The sequence below is a fragment of the Pan paniscus genome, chromosome 8, assembly GCF_029289425.2.
Source record: "Pan paniscus chromosome 8, NHGRI_mPanPan1-v2.0_pri, whole genome shotgun sequence".
Lineage (NCBI taxonomy): Eukaryota > Metazoa > Chordata > Mammalia > Primates > Hominidae > Pan > Pan paniscus.
In genome coordinates, this window is record NC_073257.2 from 75,773,046 (window position 1) to 75,796,994 (window position 23,949).

The 23,949-nt window shown below is 39.3% G+C and overlaps 2 protein-coding genes across 2 annotated transcripts in view; one reads left to right on the forward strand and one right to left on the reverse strand.

Moving 5' to 3' along the window:
- Window positions 1–23,949, forward strand: part of REEP3 (receptor accessory protein 3) — a 105,302-nt gene that overhangs the window by 66,890 nt on the left and 14,463 nt on the right. The window contains exons 3-5 of the mRNA XM_034930655.3: window positions 8,664–8,740; window positions 11,903–12,023; window positions 13,042–13,155. Coding sequence (XP_034786546.1) covers window positions 8,664–8,740; window positions 11,903–12,023; window positions 13,042–13,155 — 312 coding nt within the window. The remainder of the gene's footprint in view (window positions 1–8,663; window positions 8,741–11,902; window positions 12,024–13,041; window positions 13,156–23,949) is intronic.
- Window positions 1,128–8,451, reverse strand: LOC100988207 (methylosome subunit pICln-like). The gene has a single exon (XM_063607435.1). It carries the CDS (start codon window positions 4,384–4,386, stop codon window positions 3,673–3,675), a length of 714 nt encoding a protein of 237 aa, XP_063463505.1. The 5' UTR covers window positions 4,387–8,451; the 3' UTR covers window positions 1,128–3,672.

Genomic DNA, 23,949 nt, shown 5'->3' on the forward strand with positions numbered 1-23,949 from the left:
TAGACAGCTCCCTTTCCCATCCTTAAAAACATCTTTTCTAAACATTTACTGCTGTTGTGAAATCCACTCACCTTCCCACTCATGTCCAGCCTTAACAGCTAATATGCCCCCTACTGCAGAGTAAAGGTAGAGGGCCTAACCCATGAACCCTTCAACTCTCTTCTGGACACAGCCACTCTTTTCTTCCTTTCTATCTGTCCCAGAGGAAGAGGTATCCCTGCTTCTTTCTTGAGCCCACTCTTTTCCCTCTGTGTTCCTAATCTTATTCTTGTCTATCTCATCCAGGATCTTGTTCCATTAAATATTCCTGCTTTCTCATAATTTGAATCTCATTATCTCTCCAGTATAACGTTAAATCCTTGAGAACATAAACATGCTTTCGTGTTGCCTCATGCTATTTTTTATTCCTTCTCCTTAAAAAAAAAGATATCTTAAAAGATTAATTTATATGTACTCATCATGTTTTTACCTCCTATCTACTTTCTAGCCTTTTGCAGTTCTTACCAAAAGGAACACATTAAGCTATGTGCATTCCCACATTCATTCACCAATTCATCAACATACATTTATTTACACCTTTTATACCAGGCACAGATGATTCATCAGTGATCAAAATAAAAGTCTTTGTCATCATGGGGTTTACATTCTACTACGGAAAAAGCAGAGGAAGGGGGGAAAGCAAATATTTGTTAGATGTGCTTATGATATGTGATACATGCTAAAGAGAAAAATAAAGCAGAATAAGGAAGTTAGGATTTTGATATTTTAAAGAGGGTAGTCAGGAAACGCCTCTCTGATAGGAGATATTCGAACACAGACCTGAAACAAGTGAGCAAGCTCTTCATATGGATAACTGGGGGAAATGCATTTTAGACAAGGAAACAGAATGCAAAAGGCCTCTCGAGGCAGGAGCATATCAGCACATACCAGGGCCGGTAAAAGAGCAGGTGTGGCTGAAGCAGAACAGAACAGGAGGTGCAGTAGCAGGTGAGGGCAGCGAGATTGCTGGAGCCACGTAGATACACAGGGCTTTCCAGGCTATAGTAAGCAATGATTGGGAACCATGGGAGGGGTTTGAGCAGAGGAATGGCATGATTTGGCTTCTGTTTTAAGTAGGCACCCTGACTGTTGTATGCAGAATAGAGTCAAAAAAAATGGAGTGACCAGTTAGGATGCCACTGAAATAATCCAGACAGGAGGTGATGGTCATTTGAGCTGAGGAGGTAATGAAAAATGATTTCTATTCTGGGTGTTTCAAAGGGCTAACAGGTTTAGTAGTGCTGGAACCTTCTATTTGCCCCTCCAGTGGAGCTTTTCCTCCACTCTCCATACTTCTCTGCCCGGCTGCTTATGGCCCAGGAGACTGGTCTATACAGGCTGGATCATCTCTGGCCTCCTTTGGGTTTGGCCCATGAGAGGCCCCTGCACAAGATCAGAAGACAGGAAAAGCATGAGGTCACAATATTTGTTCTCCTAGCCCCCTCACTGCCACCACCAGTTAGCTGTGACTCTGGCTCTCACCTGCTTACCATCTTTGGGTTCCAGGAATCCTTTTCCTCCCCTACCTCCTTCTCACCTAGATATAATACCAGTTCCTGCAGTTGCTTGCTCAGGGGCATGCCACTATCCTTTATTGGTGTTCTTGAACCTTGCACACAGATTTATAAATAATCCCTTTAGTAAGCTTTCCTCCAAATATTGGGATTTTGACCCATACTGGGAGCTAGGACGTCTAATGTACTAAGAACAGCAGAACATCTTTTTTTTTTTTTTTTTTTTTTTTTTTTGGAAACGGAGTCTTGCTCTGTTGCCCATGTTGGAGTATAGTGTCATGATCTCACCTCACTGCAGCTTCCACCTCCTGGGTTCAAGCAATTCTCCTGCCTCAGCCTCCCAAGTAGCTGGGATTACAGACACGCACTACCATGCCCGGCTAATTTTTGTATTTTTAGTAGAGAGGGAGTTTCACCATGTTGGCCAGGCTGGTCTGGAACTCCTGACCTCAAGTGATCCGCCCACCTCAGCCTCCCAAAGTGCCAGGATTACAGGCGTGAGCCACTGCACCTGGCCCAGAACATCTTTTTAAATTAGGGACGGGATCTCATTATATTGCCCAGGCTGGCCTCGAATTCCTGGGCCAAAGCAGTTCTCCACCTCAGCTTCCCATGTAGCTTGAACTACAGGTGCACTCACGCATTTTAAAAATCATAGTTATTTACTTGTTTTTCTGCCCAGTGAAATGTTGAATCCTTGAGGATGGAACTATCATGTTTATGTTTCTATTCCCATGCCATGAGGCAGGTAGGATTTGCTTACAGTTGAATCAGTGAGTGTTATTTTTAATGTTGCCACCTGAGTCCTCAAGAATTGACTAAATTATGTTTTACATGAAAGATTAATGAAAAGGAGGGTATATGTGCGTGTGTCCCCATCTTAGTGCTTATAGGTGTAAACTTCACCTTGTTGGATAATTAAGTTCTCTGGGATCAAGGAAATTTTTTTTTCTTTCCTTGAGTTGTGTATGGTTATCGACTAGGCTACATAGAAGGGAGGTGCAGAGTATTCAGGCAATTCCTATGTTATGTGAGCCTCCTATAATACAAGCCCCCTTTCTGAAAATGAACTGTCATCTGGGTTGAAATTGTGCACCACTGGGAATGGGGGACTTGTAGATTGACAAGGGCCAAAGGGACTTTTAAGGAAATATTGGGTATAGCTTTCTCATTATTCATTGTTCTTGTGAAGATATCTAAACAACGGTTTGTTGATTTTACCAATTGTTTCCGAACTGGAAAGAAATACGGTTTGTTCTCACTTCCCCGATAATATATTTCTATCAATAAAGTTAGTAACCTTTTTTCCCAGTAGCTTAAAAGGTGGTTTGTGATTTATTAAAGTCACTTGATAAATTACTGACTTCTATTTACATATTTTAACAGCAATTCTTTATATTTGGTTATATATGTTCATAAGATAGTGTATTGGTTTCCTTTCAATTTTTTGGTATTAATACTACATTTTGTTATCAATGTTTTTTGTTGATCTAAAGAATATTTCCTTTATCTTCACATACATTTAGGTTTTGTGTTTTTGTTTTTGTTTTTGTTTTTTAATAGAAAACCTAGGTTTATTTGTTAAGCTATTACAAAAACAAAACAATTACCATTTGAAGTACTTTGAGGACTTCATGCCAGACTCACTTGTTCTGTTACAGAAACTAACCTAAAAGGCTGGAAATTAAAGGATACAACCTAAGAGGTTATAACAGCAGACTGGTAAAACATGGCGAAAGGAGCTCTCTCTTTACCCCGCAGTCTACCAAGCTCCTGTGCATTTTCACCACATAGATCTGCTAGCTTACAAATGATGCACACAGTCAAGGTAGGAATTATAGGCCTACTCAGAGGGTACCCAGACACAGAAAGTTTTAGGGTAAATAGTAAACTACAAATACCCTCTTGGTTAAGTTAATTCATCAAGTTAATAAAGGTCATATTATCTATCTTCTGCTGGTGACAACTTGTCTCAGTATAGTCTGTCTCAAGAAAGAACTGGTTCAGGTTGGGTTTTGGAAAAGGAAAAAGACTTTCATTAACTTCACTCCAGAGTGGAAGAGGCACCAAGTTCTCTCCTACAGTTAGGAGCAGAATCTTAAACTTGCATAAATCATTTTCAGTGATCAACATCTGCATCCTCAAACTGTCCAGCAACTGTTGGTGTGGTATCCACCTCCATCCCATCTTCATAATCTCTTATTGAATCTTCTGTCCTGACCCCAGCCATATTATACTGGCTGCTCACAGACTGAGAAAGCATTCCTTCTAATCTCTCCAGTGTGGCTTGGCCTTCTGCTGTTAGATGGCATAATCCTTCTTCATAGGTGTAAAATGTAGGGATGTCCCCCTGTCCTTGTTCATGTGCTTCCACATCATATTCTTCTCCATCGTAGTCATCTGAATCCTCATCCTCAGGATCTGGATGCAAGGCCTGGCATTCGCACATTGCAGTGAACATTGCCTCCAACGCTGATTTATCACTAGGCACAAATCTAAATTCAGTAATAGGTTCAACATCATCATCACTGTCTTCCTCTTCTTCATCAGCAACAGGTTCTTTTGATTCTTCTTCAAATTTGGCATTCACCATAACATACAAATGCTCTCCTAGACAGTCACTTCGGTCCCTGGATAATGCATGTAAACTAATGGTGGGGTATTCCAGTGAGAATCCTAATCCAGAGCCATCTAACCAAGACAGGCGGCTCTCAGCGATGTAAAGGGTACCAGTGCCGAGGCCCTTCCCGTTCAGCACAGCCTCAGTGTCTGGCTGCTGCCGCAGGAGCCCCTCCGCCGGCCCAGGCGGTGGGAAACTTTTGAGGAAGCTCATAGCAGCAGAGAGTGCGGCAACACAGGCCCTGAGGGAGTTGGAGCACAGCCTGTTTTTTTTTTTTTTTTTTTGACCTTGACTTCTTTCTGCTATTTCTTTTGAGCAAAACCTTAAACAGCAGGCTGAATGGCCTTGAGGTGTCGTTTTAATAAAAGCATCACTGAGTAATCATTTGGTATAAACTCCCAACCAAATACATTAATGGAAAAAAAGAAAGCAATATATTTTCAAGGTTAACTTTCTTTATGGTTGCTTCCATGAATAATACATGGTCATTGAATTTATTTAATTTTTGCCTGTATTCAACTATATTTAAGGTTCATATTTCTGATGAGAACAAAAAAATCATAGGTTCAAGAGACCAAATTGTCAAAGAATTTATTAATTAAAGACAAATTAAAGCCATGGGGTTTGCATATGTAGAACTGTAGTCAATTCACCAGGAAAATGCCTAGAAATACCCTATTGATTAGATAGTTTGCTGTTGGGTATTTAACTAAAAGTTGAAGCCTTTTCTCTCTCTTTTATTTTTGACACTATTAAATATTCTCACAACCTAAACAGATAATTTTTACTTTCTTAGGAAAAAACATATATTTTAAAACACATATTTATTTTGTGAGTTTTAAAATTAATTTGATGACTTCATCTGAAAATTGAATAAGCACTTAACTGAAGCACAGCTACTTTTGAAATCTTCAGAATGTGCAGCAGCTCTCATTCATTCCACAACTCGTCATTCAGGGAATATCAGCAAATGGCTACTGTCTGTACAGTCCTTTTGCCTCTACTCAACCCTATTAACAAGTAAATTAAAACAATTTGTGGAGCATTACTTATAGTTGTTATCCCCTTGGAAGATCACAACCATCAACACAGTTGTAAAATAATGAAAACGTGAAATAATGAAAAATAGAAAGCAGTTACTTAAATGCTTTTATTTTTCTGTGAATTTATTAAATTTTCTGTGAAGTGAGCCATATTTCACTCCAGCCTCCACTTTCCTGGGAAAGGAGGTGATAATATGTACACTGAGGTCTCTGTGCTGAGTACTGGAGAGGGAGAGAGCCAGGAAATCCTAGAGAACTGGAGAGACTGGTCTGATGGCAGCCGCTTGTTTAAAAAGCTGCATCCTTTGGGCTTCAAGGTGGACTGTGCCTCCTTCAGCCATTTCCTAGTGCAGTGATCTTGAGCAACTTATTGATTTTGGCCCTTTGTAAAATGAGAGGAGTTCACCATATTACTTATTTTCAAACCCTTTTCATAGAACACAAGGGTTTCTTAGAGTCTCCCCAAGAGTCTAGGGCAGGATAAATGAGAGACTCAGCCAGAACAGTTTCTCTTGTAATGTATTTACAGGGTTTTTTGTTTTTTGGTTTTTGTTTTCGGTAAAGGGTTGTTTAGTTTAAAAAAGCATGATGATTCCCCAAATCCCTGCTAGCTTAACATAAAAGCACACTGTTCAGTTTGTAGTCATTTTTTCCTTCGTTTCTTTTTAGGAGGGAGGCCTATAGTCATGATTGACTCTAAAAGATAACCTTATAGGCTGGGCGCGGTGGCTCACGCCTGTAATCCCAACACTTTGGGAGGCTGAGGCAGGCAGACTGTCTGAGGTCAGGAGTTCGAGACCAGTCTGGCCAACATGGTGAAACCCCGTCTCTACTAAAAATACAAAAAAATTAGCCAGGCATGGTGGCGTGTGCCTGTAATCCCGGCTACTCAGGAGGCTGAGGCAGGAGAATTGCTTGAACTAGAAAGGTGGAAGTTGCAGTAAGCCGAGATTGCACTACTGCACTCCACCCTGGGTGACAGAGCAAGACTCTGTCTCAAAAAACAAAAACAAAAACAAAAACCTTATGAATACAGCTGAGAAGTGAAAGTACTAAATTAGTGTTTGGATTTGGAAGGACTGAGGGAATGAACTCATACAAGAGCATCATTTCCTCTTTTAGAAACAGGTAGGGAGGGGCCGGGCGCGGTGGCTCACGCCTGTAATCCCAGCACTTCGGGAGGCCGAGGCGGGTGGATCACGAGATCAGGAGATCGAGATCATCCTAGCTAACACGGTGAAACCCTGTCTCTACCAAAAATACAAAAAGAAATTAGCCGGGCGTGGTGGTGGGCGCCTGTAGTCCCAGCTACTCCAGAGGCTGAGGCAGGAGAATGGCGTGAACCCGGGAGGCGGAGCTTGCAGTGAGCCGGGATCGCGCCACTGCACTCCAGCCTGGGCGACAGAGCGAGACTCCGTCTCAAAAAAAAAAATTTAAAAAAGAAGAAATGGGTAGGGAGTGGGGAGGGAAGAAAAGATAACACACACAGAGACCCACAGAGGATTTTAGAGCTGAAGAAAATCCCCATATTTGGAGAAAAGCTTGGGATTGGGAGCAGGGAGAGATTGAAAAGAACTCATGAAAAGCGGAAAACTAAAGAAAACATTAGTCTTAACTTTTTTAACATTTAAGATAATTTTATAAATCAATTTCCTCATATTTCAAATATAGATAATGTACCCTATTATTTGCTCTGGGAAATTTTTTAAGCTTTCAGGATTCTCTATAAATTAGAACAAATTGGTAGTATTCATATTTCACAGTACAATTGCTTCAGAAGTTATTCATGGCTATTTTCTATTGGGTTGTTCATGTAAATAGACAATTGAAAAAGCTACTTGAGTTATCGTTTTATATTGCCTGCGAAATACCCAAACAAGCATCTGTATTAAAACTAATAGGTCAATTTCCCAGTTATATATAAGGACCTAAATTTTTTTGTCACTCATGAGGTGAGAACAAGGAAAGTGGTAGTGGTAGTCATCCTTGGACCCTACATTGGGCAGTTTCTCACATCTTCTCTCTCTGCCTGGTATAATGGGTTAACCAATTCCAGAGTCAGGCAACCTGGACCGAAATCCTAGCCAAATGACTTCTCTTTTACCTCTCTGTGCCACTGTTTTCTTATCGATGATGGAATTAATTATGTTTCCTACTTTGTAAAGGTTGTTACAGGGATTAAATGAATTAATTTATGTTATATGTTTATCAACGTAATTCCTTGCCCCCTGGTTGGCATGGCATTGTGTATTTGCTGTTATTACTACACAGAAAAGCAGAGATTTTAATCGTAAGTGAAACTCCAGTGCACTTGAGAGACAAGAAACTCTGTACTGAGGTCGATGAAAAAATATAAATTTGGGAGAATTAACTCAGAAAACATTAATCTGGCATGCTTCTATGAGAAGGATAGGTCCCAAGAGAAGGCAGAGCGCCAGGGACCATTCAGCATGCCCTGACTCAGAAGAGATTAAAACGTCCTGAACTACCATTGTGGAATTAGAGTGGAAGAAGGAGATAGATGTGTGAGAGATTACGGGCTTACATCAGGGGAAGAGGAAGAAGATTAACCTTATGCTGTCCACCTGGGTAACTAGCATTATGGATGCATCATTAATAGAAGTAAGAAGCCCAGGATTGTTGTTTGCTTTCTGAACAATTTATATATATTGGGAAATAAGGAATATAAAATTTTAAAGACTAATAAAGATTAAATATAGTCTTATATCATACTATATTATTTATGTAACAATTAAATAGCTAAGGCCAGGCATGGTGGCTCATGCCTGCAATCCCAGCATGTTGGGAGGCCGAGACGGACAGATAGCTTGAGCCCAAGGAGTCCGATACCAGCAGGGCAACATGGCAAAACCTCATCTCTACAAAAAAAAAAAAAAAAAAAAAAAATTTAGCCAAGTGTGGTGGTGCACACCTGTAGTCCCAGCTACTCGGGCAGCTGAGGCAAGAGGATCACTTGCACCTGGAAGGTCGAGGCTGCAGTGAGTCATGATCGTAATTGTACCACTGCACTTCAGCGTACCCTGTCTCTACAAAAAATAAAAATAAATAAATAACTTATAGTCTTCATAAAGAAGCAAGTAAATAACGTCTTTTAAAGAACTTTCTTCCAATTAAGAAAAATATTTCCTGTTTTCCCAATTCCTTGATTTAGATTCCTAGATTATATTGTATCAAGTCCCAGAGATTTGTTAATCTTTGCTCCTGCTATCCCAAGACTGTTGATGTAGTAATGTAAAGAACTCAAACATAAAACCTGTTGAAAATTAAACCATCACTTTCTGCATTTGACCCAACATACTATGTATCCAGAAATACATACATAATATGAAATTATTATGAAATCCAGAAATACATACATACATACATATTATCAGAGTTGCAAATAATTTTCGTCTGTTGTTTCATGAGTATTTTTATTATTTCCAGGTTCGATGGATGATGTACTGGATTGTTTTTGCTCTCTATACTGTGATTGAAACAGTAGCCGATCAAACAGTTGCTTGGTAAGTTTTACTATTGAGAAGGGGCCAGACTACAGACTCATAATCAGGTGTCCTAAGTTCTTATCCTGCTCTTGCTATTAACTGAGTGATTTTCATCAGGTTACCTAATTATCCACCCATTTGTTTTTGTCATCTGCTTTCCCATAGAACACTACTTTCCTTTTAGTCCCCATCAAATAAAGGCAGCTCATTTTCCTCCCCATACGCCGCTCCCTGCTCACCTCCCACACACCTTCCCCCAGTATCTTGGAATAGGGAAAGTTGATTGTCATCATCCTTTTCTGCACTGATGACTTCAGAACATTTTCCTGTATCACTTCCTAAATGACTCCGCTTTTGAAGCCCACAGCATCTGGTTTTAGCACCCCTCCCTATCCTATCCTTAAAACTCTCATCTACAAACATTTGGACTGGAAAACGTCAGCACCCACGTGGACACCCACTCAGCACTAGCTTCCTGGCTGCTCTGTTCCAAATAGACGAGGCAAAATTAAAGTGTGTTTATATCCTCAGGGATTTGACATTTTACCAAGGAGCAGTACTTAACTGGACAACTCAAATCTCCCTGTGGTGTATTTCAGTAGTGCATTTCCATCTAAACCCTGCAATCACTTTGAGAACTTCTCCTTTCAAAATATTTTGGTTTACTACCTTGCTGATATCTTCATCTGCCCTTGACGCACAAACCTTCTGTCTAAATTAGCCTAACAATTACTCGTCTTTTTTTTCTTTTTTTTTCTTTTTATACAAGGTCTTGCTCTGTTGCCTAGGCTAGAGTGCAGTGGCACGATCTCGGCTCATTGCAACCTCTACCTCCCGGGTTCAAGCGATTCTCCTGCCCCAGCCTCCCGAGTAGCTGGGATTACAGGCACATGCCACCATGGCCTGGCTAATTTTTGTATTTTTAGTAGAGACGGGGTTTCACCATGTTGGCCAGGCTGGTCTCGAACTCCCAACCTCAGGTGATCTGCCCGCCTCGGTCTCCCGAAGTGCTGGGATTGCAGGCATCAGCCATTGCACCCAGCTAAAATGACTCTTTTTTACTTCTTTGACTGGGCTGCTAAATTCAGCTGAAAAAATTAATCAGCTGCTCACATAGGTATCAGCTTGAACCTCATTCTTTTTACTTGCTCCTGGTCAGTGTCTACTTACATTTTGTCTGGGTCTGTTTCAAACCTTTACTATTCTCTCCTTAAGCTGTCTTTCCCATTTTGCTCTTCTCCTGTTCATGTGGCACATTAGGTCCTATTGGATTTGCAAGAAAAAAAATAGAAGTCTTCATACTAAAATATTTTTAACAACCTTCCCTTATTTGCAAACGTCACTGTATCTGTCTTCTGATTTGAAATACTGTAAAAATTTCCCTTCCTGTGCCCCAAAGCTCATTCATTTATCTGTTATATTTTTGGTATAGGGGTTTGGTTGTGGGGGGTCTCTTTGTTTTTAAGTGACAGAGCACAGATCCCCAACCGTGCTACATCGAAGTTTCCAAGTTCTTTTTTTAAGACTTCATTTTTTTCTGATTGCAAATGTAGCCTATATATGTTATTTAAAAATGAACGATGTAGAAAATGTTTAACATGAACAACTGAATCCAGAAACTCCTGTAATTGCAGTGTGGCAGAGACCTCTTTGTTGACTACACAGTAAGTCATCCTCTCTGCTCTCTACCTGCCCGCCTTGACAGAAGAACTCAAATTTACTCAGCTATCATTTATCCTAGTGATAAATGGACTACATTTATGTGGTTCTCACAGACAACAAGATACTGAGCCTCTCATTATATATTAGTGAACTTTTGCTGTGGCAAAAAAACAACCATAAAAGTACAGTGGCTTAGAAAAGCAAACTTTTATTTCTTGCTCAAGCTACATGAGGGCAAATGGTTGACTGCATCTTTGCTGGGGTCAGGTCACTTTTGCTGTTGTTTCTGTTGTTGTTTTAGAGACAGGGTCTTGCTCCGTTGCCCAAGCTGGAGTGCAACGGCATGATGATAGCTCACCGCACCCTTGAACTCCTGGGCTGAAGCAATCCTCCCAGTTTGGCCTCCCAAAGTGCTGGGATTACAGGCGTGAGCACCTCACCTGGCCCCTTAAACCAAGGCTGAAGAAGCAGCTGTTCTCATGCCAGAAGGCAAAAGCTTAAAGCAAGAGTTTGAGGGTAATGGGTAATGGAGTGAGGAAGTCAAAGGGTGTTCTAAAGCTTCTGCTTGCATGTGACATGTATCATGTTCTTTTCTGCTGGCCAAAGCAAGCAAGTCACATGGTTAAAGCCACAGTCATTGGTTGAGGAAGTATACTGGGCCAACGGGGGAGGCCCACTGTAACACTTTGTATTTTCCTTGGAAGTGAACAATTTAGGTCTGCAGAGTGCTGCAATTCTGGCCAAATGAAATTGGAAGGGATATTTTTTCGGAGTTCTGAAAAAGATGAAGACGTGTGTGTATGGGGTAGACATTGTGCACTTGGAGCATATGAAGTCATTCTCTGATAGGCACAACTATCATATGAGATAGGTCACGTACTTCCATGCCAGTTTGGCTCTGCAGATAGGGTGGCCATACCTTGTGCACTGGATAAATGGTATTAGTGCCTTCTCTTAACTGCTGCATTCAGTTTGGCAGCTTTCCTATGCTTACTACAAAGGAAGATTCTTGTATTAGAATGAGGGGGGAATCTCTCAGGTCACACATTCATGAACTGATCTATAGTTGAAACAAGATTATTCAAACACAGTTGTCTCCTGATCACTAACTTTTACATTCAAAAACTTAGCATAGGCTGGGTGCTGTGGCTCATGCCTGTAATCCCACCACTTTGGGAGGCCGAGGTGGGCGGAACACAGGAGTTCAAGACCAGGCCTGGACAACATGGTGAAACCCCGCCTCTACTAAAAATATGAAAATTAGCCAGGAGTGGTGACGTGCACCTGTAATCCTAACTACTGGGGAGGCTGAGGCAGGAGAATCACTTGAACCCAGGAGGCGGAGGTTGCAATGAGCCGAGATGGTGCCATTGCACTCGGATGACAAGAGCAAAACTCCATCTCAAAAAAAAAACCAAAAAACAGCATAGTGACTGAACTTTTTAAAAGGTGTTTTTGTGATTTCTACAGTGGTTTGTTTTTCACTGGCAGTTTATTTCCAAATGTTTTTCTTATTAGGTTTCCCCTGTACTATGAGCTGAAGATTGCTTTTGTCATATGGCTGCTTTCTCCCTATACCAAAGGAGCAAGTTTAATATATAGAAAATTCCTTCATCCACTTCTTTCTTCAAAGGAAAGGGTAAGATATATAAATTACTTCCGTAAATAATTTTTTAGAAATGCCTAAGCGGAGGCCAGGTGTGGTGGCTCACACCTGTAATCCCAGCACTTTGGGAGGCTGAGGTGGGTGGATCACTGGAGGCCAGGAATATGAGACCAGCCTGGCCAACATGGTGAAACCCCGCCTCTACTAAAAATACAAAAAAAAATTAACCAGGTATGGTGGTGCATGCCTGTAACCCCGGTTAGTCAGGAGGCTGAGGCAGGAGAATCGCTTGAACCCGGGAGACGGAGGTTGCAGTGAGCCGAGATCTCACCATTGCACTCCAGCCTGAGCGACAGAATGAGACTCTATCTCAAAAAAAAAAAAAAAAAAGGCCAGGCACGGTGGCTCACACCTGTAAACCCAGCACTTTGGGAGGCCGAGGTGGGTAGATCACTAGGTCCGGAGATCGAGACCATCCTGGCTAACACGGTGAAACCCTGTCTCTACTAAAAATACAAAAAATTAGCTGGGCGTGGTGGCGGGCACCCATAGTCCCAGCTACTCGGGAGGCTGAGGCAGGAGAATGGTGCGAAGCCGGGAGGCGGAGTTTGCAGTGAGCCAAGATTGCACAACTGCACTCCAGCCTGGACAAGAGAACGAGACTCCGTCTCAAAAAAAAAAAAAAAGAAGCGCCTGAGCTGGGTGCAGTGGCTCATGCCTGTAATCCCAACGCTTTGGGAAGCCAAGGTGGGAGGATTGCTTGAGCCCAGGAGTTTGAGACCAGCCTAGGCAATATAGTGAGACCCCGTCTCTACAAAAAAATTAAAAATTATTTGGTCATGGTGGTGCACACTTATTGTCCCATGCCACTGCATTCCAGCCTAGGCAAAAGGAAGAGACCCTCTCTCAAAAAAAAGAAAAGAAAGAAATGCCTATCAACACATGCTTAATGCTATAAAATTCATGAAACTATTATAGGGAGAATGTTCTAGTTTGGGGCTTATTAACACTATTTTTAAGTAAAACTAACATCTGTGGCTTTTTCCCCCAGGAGATTGATGATTATATTGTACAAGCAAAGGAACGAGGCTATGAAACCATGGTAAACTTTGGACGGCAAGGTTTAAACCTTGCAGCTACTGCTGCTGTTACTGCAGCAGTAAAGGTAATTGTTCATTTACCTTTTTAATCCAATGTCATATTAAGTCAACAAATAAAGGTGGCTTTTTATTTCAAACCATTATAAAATTGTGGCATTTTGCTATATTTATTTTTCTAATACTGGAAAACAAGTAAATAATTTTAAAGATATTTTAATTTTATGTTTTCCATACTTGATATTTTGAATCTCTTAATTCATCACAAAATGAGGTAGTTAATAAATAATACATACCTGAAAATGTCATTTAGTCATAATTTTCCCACTTAATCACCTTAAAGTAGTTTGAGTAAATCACCTGACGTAAAGATGACCATTGTTTATGTCTCTGTCTTTGGTGTTCTTTCTCTCTCTTTTTTTCTGTCTCTTTGTCAATGGCAATATCTTGGTAGGATTTCTGGCTTACTTCTGCACCTCTACTTCAATCAATTTGAGGTAACTGTTTATTCAAAATAAGGCATGAAAAAGTCTGTTCTTAAAACTTGATACTTAGCCAGTTACTAATGTCATTTGTTGTGTTTGCAAGCCAAGTTATCAAATGAATGTGTTCTGTAAAAATTTGCATTATGGTTTTAGATTTCTTTGCATGTTGTAATTTGTGTGGTTTATTTTAAATACTTTAGCATAATTGATTTTGGTGTGTTTGGTATGGAAAGAAAATAGCCTTCTGTGTTCCTTAGTTGCTTCATGTATAAAATGGGGGTAATATACCTGTGAGAATATTTAAAAGCACAGTGCTTGCTTGCATATAGTAGGAGCCCAATAAACATAAATATCATGTGTCTATCTCCATTCAAAATTCAAGTGAAAATTTAAGTTTTTTGCTATTAAATTAAATTGAGATTGAATAGTATTCTGCTTTCAAGTTAGTCTGTTTTAGTTATCTTGAACTAAAACAACAATGCTATGGAAATAAATATTCCAGTTAAGTGGTGATTTTATATAACTAATGGTGAAGGGATATGAAATGAGGGCACTTTCACTTTTCAGAGAGGTCTTTGACTCAAGTATCAAAATGAATGTAATGAACAAGAAGGAAAATTCAAATTATATACCTAATAGCATTACATTGAGGGTTAAATGGAAGTTTATTAACTATGCAGCACTATACATGTAAGATAACTATATTATTAATGATTATTAATGATCAGCACTTTAATATAGCATAGTTTTCTTGTTATTTGGCTTTTAAAGGCTTTTTCTTTTATTAGGATAGGTTTATAAATGAATACAGAAATAGCAAAGTTTTCAGCTTAAAGGACTATGTTTTATTTTAGAAGTTCATTTTGCTTTTTATTTCTTGCTTAGTGAAAATGCATTCCTGATTTCCATATCTGCTAAAAAAGATTATCCAGGAGATAATCCAGCCACTGGGAATTCTAAAGAGAGGGAATAGACGCAATTATCAAAGAAATAATACAATAATATTTCCCAGAACTGAAGGATATGAATCTTCAGATTGAAAGGACCCACCAAGTACTTAGCACAATGAATGAAAAGAATGACTGACTCTAAGTGAAGTGATTGGGTATCCCAAAACACCAGTGATAAGGAAAGAATTCATAAAGATTCCAAATATAAAAAGCATGTCACATTTGGCCAGGCGCAGTGGCTCACACATGTAATCCCGGCACTTTGGGAGGCCAAGGCAGGTGGATCACTTAAGGTCAGGAATTCAGACCAGCCTGGCCAACATGGTGAAACCCCATCTCTACTAAAAATACAAAGATTAGCTGGGCGTGGTGGCGGGCGCCTGTAATCCCAGCTACTCGGGAGGCTGAGGCAGGAGAATTGCTTGAACCCGGGAGGCGGAGGCTGCAGTGAGCCAAGATCACACCACTATACTCCAGCCTGGGTGACAGAGCAAGACTCCATCTCAAAAAAAAAAAAGCATGTCACATTTAAATGATGTAGAATCAGAATGACATTAAATTTCTAAACAGTGACAGTGAAAGCTTGAAGACAGTAATACCATCCATGATACCATCATGATTTTCACCCTCAAGAACTATTAACAGTCAAGCCCTCAATTGTGTTAGCTTAGAATTAAGAAATTTCTTAAGAAATTTCTTAATTCTAGGCATGCAGAGTCACAAGATTTAGCTACTGGTTATCTTTTGTCCAGGCAGATATGCTCCCCAGAGCTAGGGAATGGTCCACAAAAAAGGAAACCCATGGGATCTGGGAAACAAGTCATTCAGCACAGAAAGGAGATGACAAAAATTCCCAAAGAGAACACCACACAGCAAGTCCAAAGTGCAGCCAGCCAAAACTGGATGTGGTGGATGAAAGGTGCCAGGAGGGATGTCTCTGGTAGACCTACAAAGCCAAGAGGACTTTTCGTGCTGCACAGGGATGATACTAAAACCAGTGAGAGGCTGGGCGTGGTGGCTCACACCTGTAATCCCAGCACTTTGGGAGGCCGAGGTAGGTGGATCACCTGAGGTCAGGAGTTCAAGACCATCCTGGCAAACGTGGTGAAACCCAGTTTCTACTAAAAATTCAAAAAAATTAGCTGGACATGGTGGTGGGCACCTGTAGTCCCAGCTACTCAGGAGGCCAAGACAGGAGAATCGCTTGAACCTGGGAGATGGAGGTTGCAGTGAGCCAAGATCACACCATTGCACTCCAGCCTAGGTGACAAGAGTGAAACTCCATCTCAAAAAATACTAATAATAAAATAAATAAATAAATAAATAAATAATAAAAAATAAAAGCAGGGACTCTGAGGGCATGCTTCAACCAGATGACACATTGGCTATAGGCCACTGGTGCCCATGTAGCTGCACATGATCCCTGAGCACCATGAAAAAATACACTGGCGGCAATGTAAAGAGGAAGAGGGTAAGACAATGAAAAAGGAAAAAAAAGGCATAATCATTAACTCTGGGGAAAAAAACAAGTTACATAAGAAATGAAATAATGGAGTATGACTGCATTTACATTATAATAATGAACACAGACTAAGGATTTAACAACTGTGGTTTTGCCATATTGAGAGTATGGGGGAAAGAGAAGGAAAGTGGAAGAGAACTAAAATCCTCATTTGTTACAATAGGAAAGTAGAGGGTTTAAAGGGGTTGCATCGGCAGCGGATGAAGAGGAGAAGGAGACTAAGAGCTTGTTGCTTTTTGCTATAAAATTTAGCATTTTTGACTTTGCAAATCAAGTGCATGTATTTATTTACACCCAATGAAGATGCTATCTGAATTTTTCATATTTAAAAGCATCCTTCAACATGCTTCTATGGAGAAAAACTGAAAATTAAATTTCAAGTTGAAAAATTATTTAGAGAACACATTTTAGAATATTGTCTCAAAAAACAAAGAAGCATACAAATCCCATTTTTCCTCCTCACTTTTAACATTTGTGTATAATAATCTATTATTCTCCTATTTTGTGAGACACCTTTGTACATATTGTGACTATTTTGTGCAGTACTTCTTTTATTTTGACTTGTGTTTACTACTCCCACGTAGGGAATCAGCAGTCCCCACTCTATTATCTTATCCTCATTCCCTTCCTCATTTATTTTTATCTTACACTTCGCCTCCATTGGTATTTAGCATTCTACATATTATTTATTCAGCATCTGTTTATTTAATGCCTACTGCATAATAGGTACTGGGAATGTAGCAATGAACAAGATAGATATAGCCCTCACCTGCACAATCTACTGTCTGTCTGGAGCTAATGTCTGTATTAGCTAGGGAATAGCCCACAAAAATTTTATTTCTAACTGAAAATTTTATTTCACCTCTGGTTGATAAGACCCCACCCATGGCTGGGCGCAGTGGCTCACACCTGTAATCCCAGCACTTTGGGAGGCTGAGGCGGGCGGATCACAAGGTCAGGAGATTGAGACCATCCTGGCTAACACAGTGAAACCCCGTCTCTACTAAAAATACAAAAAATTAGGTGGGCGTGGTGGTGGGTGCCTGTAGTCCCAGCTACTCGGGAGGCTGAGGCAGGAGAATGGTGTGAACCCAGGAGGCGGAGCTTGCAGTGAGCCAAGATCGCGCCACTGCACTCCAGCCTGGGTGAGAGTGCAAGAGTCTGTCTCAAAAAAAAAAAAAAAAAGACCCCACCCATTACCCTTCATTATTAAAATAAGCATTATCTCACAGAAATACTTTTCTGTAAAAATGCCGTGAAAACAAAAATGTGTCTATTTCATATATCTATTTTTCTGGCTCTCTTGTGATTTATTCTTTTAATTTATACGTTAACACCTTAAAATCACGTGTCCACCCCAAAGGCAGTAATATTGATAAAAATCATCTAAGTCACTCCTGCAAAACAAGTAGAAGCCCATATCCCCTAAATGAAATCAGATACTGGATTTGGAACTGTCCCCATTTGTTTGCAATGTTGTGATTCTTATATCCATAACATCCCTGTATGTAAGGTAACCTTCATTATTCTCATGAGTACCGGAATGTTGGAGACCCCATCCTGGAGTCTATATTATTCACTAGAAATGGTCATTAAATATGCTGAACATAGCATAATGTTAACCCTATTTGCCTCAAGTTATACTGTGCTTATTTTAAAGTACACGAAATTAGTTTCATCTCTGCAGATGTCAAACAAGGGCATTGTCATAGAAGAATCACTGAACCAGACACTTCATACTAAAGAGTAAATTGAAACTGAAATAGGAAATAGGTCAGGTTTAAGGAGAAGCTGCAAGAAAGCCAACAGTAAGATTTGAAAATTATTTAAAATTTTTACAATATATAGTTTGTTTAAAGTATCTTTCAGGCTTAAAATTCTTGGACTCTTGGTGTGACCTTTGAAGAACGGGTAATAACACTGACTAGGTTTCCCAGGTTGAACCACCTGAGCATGTTAAAGGTGAAAATAGGAATCTAATCAGAACATTTATTACACCGTAAAGCAATTTTCTGAAAATGTTACTCAGTTCTATGACCTCATTACCAGGCATCTGTTCGCAAGGTCACTGTACAAGTTTATTTTGGCTGAGCAAAGCATAAACATTTGAAGGACCTTCAAGGATTTTGCTGAGGATGTACAGCATTCCATAGCTTTTCACATGAGAAACGTAGGTGGTTTCGTGCAGATGAGCAACACTACTGCCAGATGAAGGACAGATGAAGAAAAGTACTGTTAGTTGTATTAACCATGTCTTTGAATTTCTCTGGCAGCCTTTTTTTGGTGAATTTCTTTAGCAGATATAAGAAATCAGTTACCACAGACTTTTGAGCTTTACGGGTAAAATTGTTGAAATCTAATTAATTTTAAATGATCCCAATTAGGTCAAAAATCTGAACATCTTACTGACTATGACTTTCTGTTTGTGAATGGCTTTGAGGATATACAGCTTAGTATTATACACTTAAAAAAAAAGGGAAGAATGTTTGTCCAGACAATGGAAAAAGAAGATTGTACTATTTTTCCTAAAATCTAGGGAAGCAGAATGGTATAACAAACATTGAATGCTACAGCAATTGAGTTAATCTGGATTTTTTTTAGTGCTGATTCCGCCACAAATTAGCCACGAGATTTTGGGCAAATCATCTGCATTGATCTAAGCATTAATTTTTCTCACTTGTAAAACGAAGAGGTGAAACATGATTTCTAAAACCCCTTATATCTCTAAAACAGTGGTTCTCAACTAGAGGCAATTTTGTGCCCCTACCCTTACCACGGGACATTTTAGGTTGTCACCACTGAGAGGGGGCTGCTACTGGTATCTAGTCGGTAAAGAATGGTCAGGGATGCTGCTTAATATTCTACAAAGCACAGGATGTTCCCCACAACAAAAAATTATCTAACAAAAAATAGCAAGAGTGTTAAGGTTGAGAAACTGCTCTAAAAGTATGATGAGTCAGAAAAAACTAAAAGAATATATAAATATGTATAAGTAGTTTTGGTGGTAGGTTACAAATAATTTTTACTTCCTTTTTAAAATTTTTCTCCATGTTATCAATGTTCTTCAGTAAATACGTATTGCTTTAAACTCACTAAAATATTTTATTCACCTAATGCAAATGCAGTCAATTCCATTCTGGGCTTGATCAGATTAATTGTTAAATGTGCATGGGGAAATGAGATTTCCCTAAAAACTGGGAACTAACCTTATCTGCAATTATAATGTAACATCAGGGATCAACAAGAAATAGAGCTTAGTGGCTATTCTTTACTGAATAGTATAATAAGAATTATTCTGTAAAAGAATGTTTTGTGCTTGTACGATTATAAAGCATTGCTGGTTATATGTTTTTAAATCTGTGATTTAAAATGTGAAGAAAATAAAGGTTTTATACAAAGGTGCTGATAAACAAAATAAGTTCTCCTTATTTAAAACAAAATAAGTAATGTTAATGTAGTGTTTAACCAGGAAATGAAGTATTTAAACAAAGACAGCATTATTTGAGTGTAAAGAAATTGGAATTACTCATACATGCAGGGTCCCTTTTTATGGATGCCAACCACGTGCTTAGATACTTGAGTAGACATTCAGATGTCCTAGTGCCCTTGGATGTAAATGAGCTCTGTGTGGAGCCAGTGTGGGGAGCTGCTTCTCAGCTGAAGAATCCCTTCCAGAGCCTGAGTGTGCTAGCTCTGGACCCAGCCCTCCTGCCCAGTCAGCCCCTGCAGTATTCTCAGTTTCTTACAGAGGCATTTGGGCCCACCTAAATCCAAAACCTGAGAATTTAGTGCCACCTGAAGTTCAGATGGTTCAGAAACAGTTCTGCTCACGATGATCAGTTTCAATGTGTAAAATATTCTACAGAATACTTAATTACCTGGACTTTTACATTCTCATCATAATCTCTGTTACTTTGATTGTTAGGATCAATTTTAACATACACAGAGTACAGACAATTCTGCAGAGAATAGGATCTAAAGTGCTGAAATATGGAATTATCTTGTGAATGGTAATCCTGCCTTTCCTCTTTATTGACTAAGACCGCTGTTTCCATACAGCAGACTAGACTAGAACTTTTCTTTCTTTCTTTTTCTTTCTTTCCTTTCTTTCTTTCTCTCTCTTTCTCCCTCTCTCTCTCTTTGTTTCTTTTCTCTCTCTCTCTCTTTCTTTCTTTCTCTCTGTCTTTCTTTCTTTCTGTCTTTCTTCTTTACTTTTTTAGAGACAGGGTCTCGCTCTATCACCCAGGCTGGAGTGCAGAGTTGTGATCACAGCTCACTAAGGCCTCAAACTCCTGGCCTCATGTGATCCTCCCACCTTGGCCTCCCAAAGTGTTGGAATTGCAGGCGTGAGCCACTGCACCGGGTCCTTTTCTCATTTTTGTTATACTTTTGTCTTAATATTATATAAATTAAATAGAAGAAAATAGATACACAAAGCATTATTAATTTAAACAAAACCAATCCCTTTTAGCATTGTTATTTACAAGTGACTATAATGTTCTATTTGTGGCCTCAAAAATAGACATTTTTATTTTATTGATGGGAATAAAGCATTAGATACAGGACACATGAGTGAGAAATGGATTGGAAATTCTTACAGTATACCACATATTGACTAATTTTGTAATATTAAAGACAATATTTTAAAAAAGGAAAAAAGTCACCCATCCCATCTGCCTAAACATTGTACTGTTGTTAGTTTTGCATTTTTCCCTGCCTACTTATAGCCATACTGCATACTTGCAACCATATTATGCATGTGCTATAGAATTCTGGGGTAGAGGGAAGATATCTCCACTTACCGTTAATATAGCAAACATAGTTCCTTTATTACTGGACTTTTTGTGCTGAAGATGTAAAAACTGGAAGGAATAAGGTAGCCTTCAGAAGTGATTACTTTATAATTATACCCATCCTTTAAACTGGTTACATTGGATACTTGTAATTTACATAATGTTTTCAAAGTCCACAATACTGCACCAATTTCTCTCTTATATTAGTTTTATTCTGGATCCATAAAAAATATACAGTGGAAAGTCCAATTTTCCAAGGTAATAATGGCTGTTAAAGTGTTGGAGTTTCTCAAAGAGGGCTCATATTCCCTTTTTGCTTTTCCCTACAGTGCCTGGCTTTCCTGAAAGCCTTGAAGAGGTTGATAATACTTAGGTATTGATAATAGTAGCATTGGTTACTTAAGAGCTAAATTTAAAACCAGCCTTTAGATAGATCATGCAGATACCTCAAGGTTGGGCCTTGCCTTGCTCATGTTTATTCTGAACCTGAAGCAAACCCTTGGTGGGTGGTGTAGTCTATCCATGGAGAAACCTGCGGCCATACCTGTAGTTTGCTGCTGAACCTCTGCATAAAACCTACAGTGTTTACATTAAAACATGCTGCCATCTATGGAGAAGTTTTTAACAGTCAAGAGTAATGAAAAAGAAGGGACATAAAAAGAGTATTTAGTTTACTTATTACATGCTCAATATCAGTAGCATACCAGGCGCACCAGGAGAATAGAAGAAGCCTAAGATTTGTCCCTCTCCTCTAGTGTCTTAAAAGTCTTGCTCTGGAGGCAAAATATACCTATCCCAACAATAGAAGTAACAGTAGTACGTGAGTTCATTTGTGAGGTATATCCCAAGAGATTTGTTGATTATGCTTGTTAAACATAGCAAAGTTTAGGGATGATATAATTATAAAGCTAGACTGATTCCATTGTGCTTTGAGTCATTTGTATCCTGAAATGTACCTTCTTGAGTGGGAGGGTTTGGCAATTATAGCCAGCCTTGGAAATCGCATGTGAATTGAGTAAAGGGTATCATGGACATGCATGTCATTTGTCATCTGTGTGGCAGTAAATAAAGAAATCAGAAATTGCTGAGAGAAGGCACAGAACTACGAAGATGAAATAAAGAGAATGACATTTCTGAGAAGGCATCTGTTTCAGATGAACACTGGTCACTTCCTTGTAGTATGTCTCTGGAGTCTTCTGTCAACTATCTGTTTGATAAGTAAATGATATCTAATAAGGAGGAAGCAAGTATAATAAATTAATCCATGCCACAAATGTTTTTTAAATGTGTGAAATCCAATTATTTTTATTGAGAATAAAGTCCTTTAATGATTTCGTATCACAATTCAAAAATGTGGTAGAAATACGCAGCTCAAGTGGGATATGGAAATGACATTTGGTTTTGACATAATATATTATTAACCCAAAGTAACTGAATCAAGACTCATAAATTAAGACCTTTCTCTTGAGTGTAAAATACAAGTTAACTGTAATGCCCAAATGTTTGTAGCACCTTTGACTTTGAAATTTAGAGATGAAGCATTATGGATTAGTTTCTATGGTAACACTGTAACTAGAGGAAATCATAAATTCACATGTGTGAAACGAAGAAATAATAAGTATAAAAAACCCCTTAGAAGAATATTTTTAATCTAGCTATAAATAAGAAGTGACTCATCTATATGCTATGCAAATTTAAAGTAGGTAAATTTAGAATTTTTTTTTCTTTTTTTGCTTTTACAAAGCTTTATACTTTAGGAGGGGAAATGTAGTTATACATGAACAGTTCAGAAAATGCCTCTTTCAGAGCTGCTGTGATGGAAATGTTCTGTGTCTGCACTATTCAATACAGTAGCCACTAGCCACACGCAGCTATTGAACATTTGAAAAGTGGCTAGTGCAATTAAAGAACTGAATATTGTATTTTATTTAACTTTACTTAATTTCAACTTAAATACCCACCTGTGCCTAGTGTCTGCCATATTGTTAAGGGAAAGGACTTAAAGTCAAATGTAGAGTAGTAGATATGTCTTGCCAGATAGTTAATTCACTAATTGACTATCATTTTGTACTCAAGATTCTTTGGCTCTTACATGTTTCTAACTTGTTCTAGGAAGAGCCGTTACCAGTCCTGACTTAGCTTAGCTTTAAAACAATGTCATGTCTCTTTTACTTTAAAAAGTTGCCCTTGGCCGGGCACGGTGGCTCACGTCTGTAATCCCAGCACTTTGGGAGGCCGAGGCAGGCAAATCACAAGGTCAGGAGATCGAGACCATCCTGGCTAACACAGTGAAACCCCATCTCTACTAAAAATACAAAAAATTAGCCAGGCGTGGTGGTGGGCGCCTGTAGTCCCAGCTACTGGAGGGGCTGAGGCAGGAGAATGGTGTGAACCCGGGAGGCGGAGCTTGCAGTGAGCCGAGATTGCGCCACTGCACTCCAGCTTGGGCGACAAAGCGAGACTCTGTCTCAAAAAAAAAAAAAAAGTTGCCCTTGGCCGGGCTTAGTGGCTCACATCTAAAATCTCAGCACTTCGGGAAGGCCAAGGCAGGCAGATCCCCTGAGGTCTGGAGCTCAAGACCAGCCTGGCCAACATGGCGAAACCCCATCTCTGTTAAAAATACAAAAATTAGCTGGATATGGTGGCACATGCCTGTAATCCCAGCTACTCGGGAGACTGAGGCAGGAGAAACGTTTGAACCTGGGAGGTAGAGGTTGCAGTAGCCAAGATCACACCACTGCATTCCAGCCTGGGCAACGGAGTGAGACTCTGTCTCTAAATAAATAAATAAATATAAATAAATAAATAAAACAAAAAATTAAAAGTTGCCCTAAATATTAAAGTTTAAGACCCAAAGTGCTAGTTTTAGGAGACATCAACATTATGGATGCTGTTTACTCTGAGGGTAAGCCCATCATACATCTTTTACATTTTAAAATTAAATATGATGCTGAAATGTTGAGGTTGAAATATACTGCTGTCTCCAACTTACTTTGAAATGCATGAAAAAATAAAATGAATTCATGGATAGGTAGATGGTAGGTATGTGAGAAAGCAGATACCGCAAAATGTAAACAATATTGGGTGTTCATTGTACAATTCTTTCAGCTTT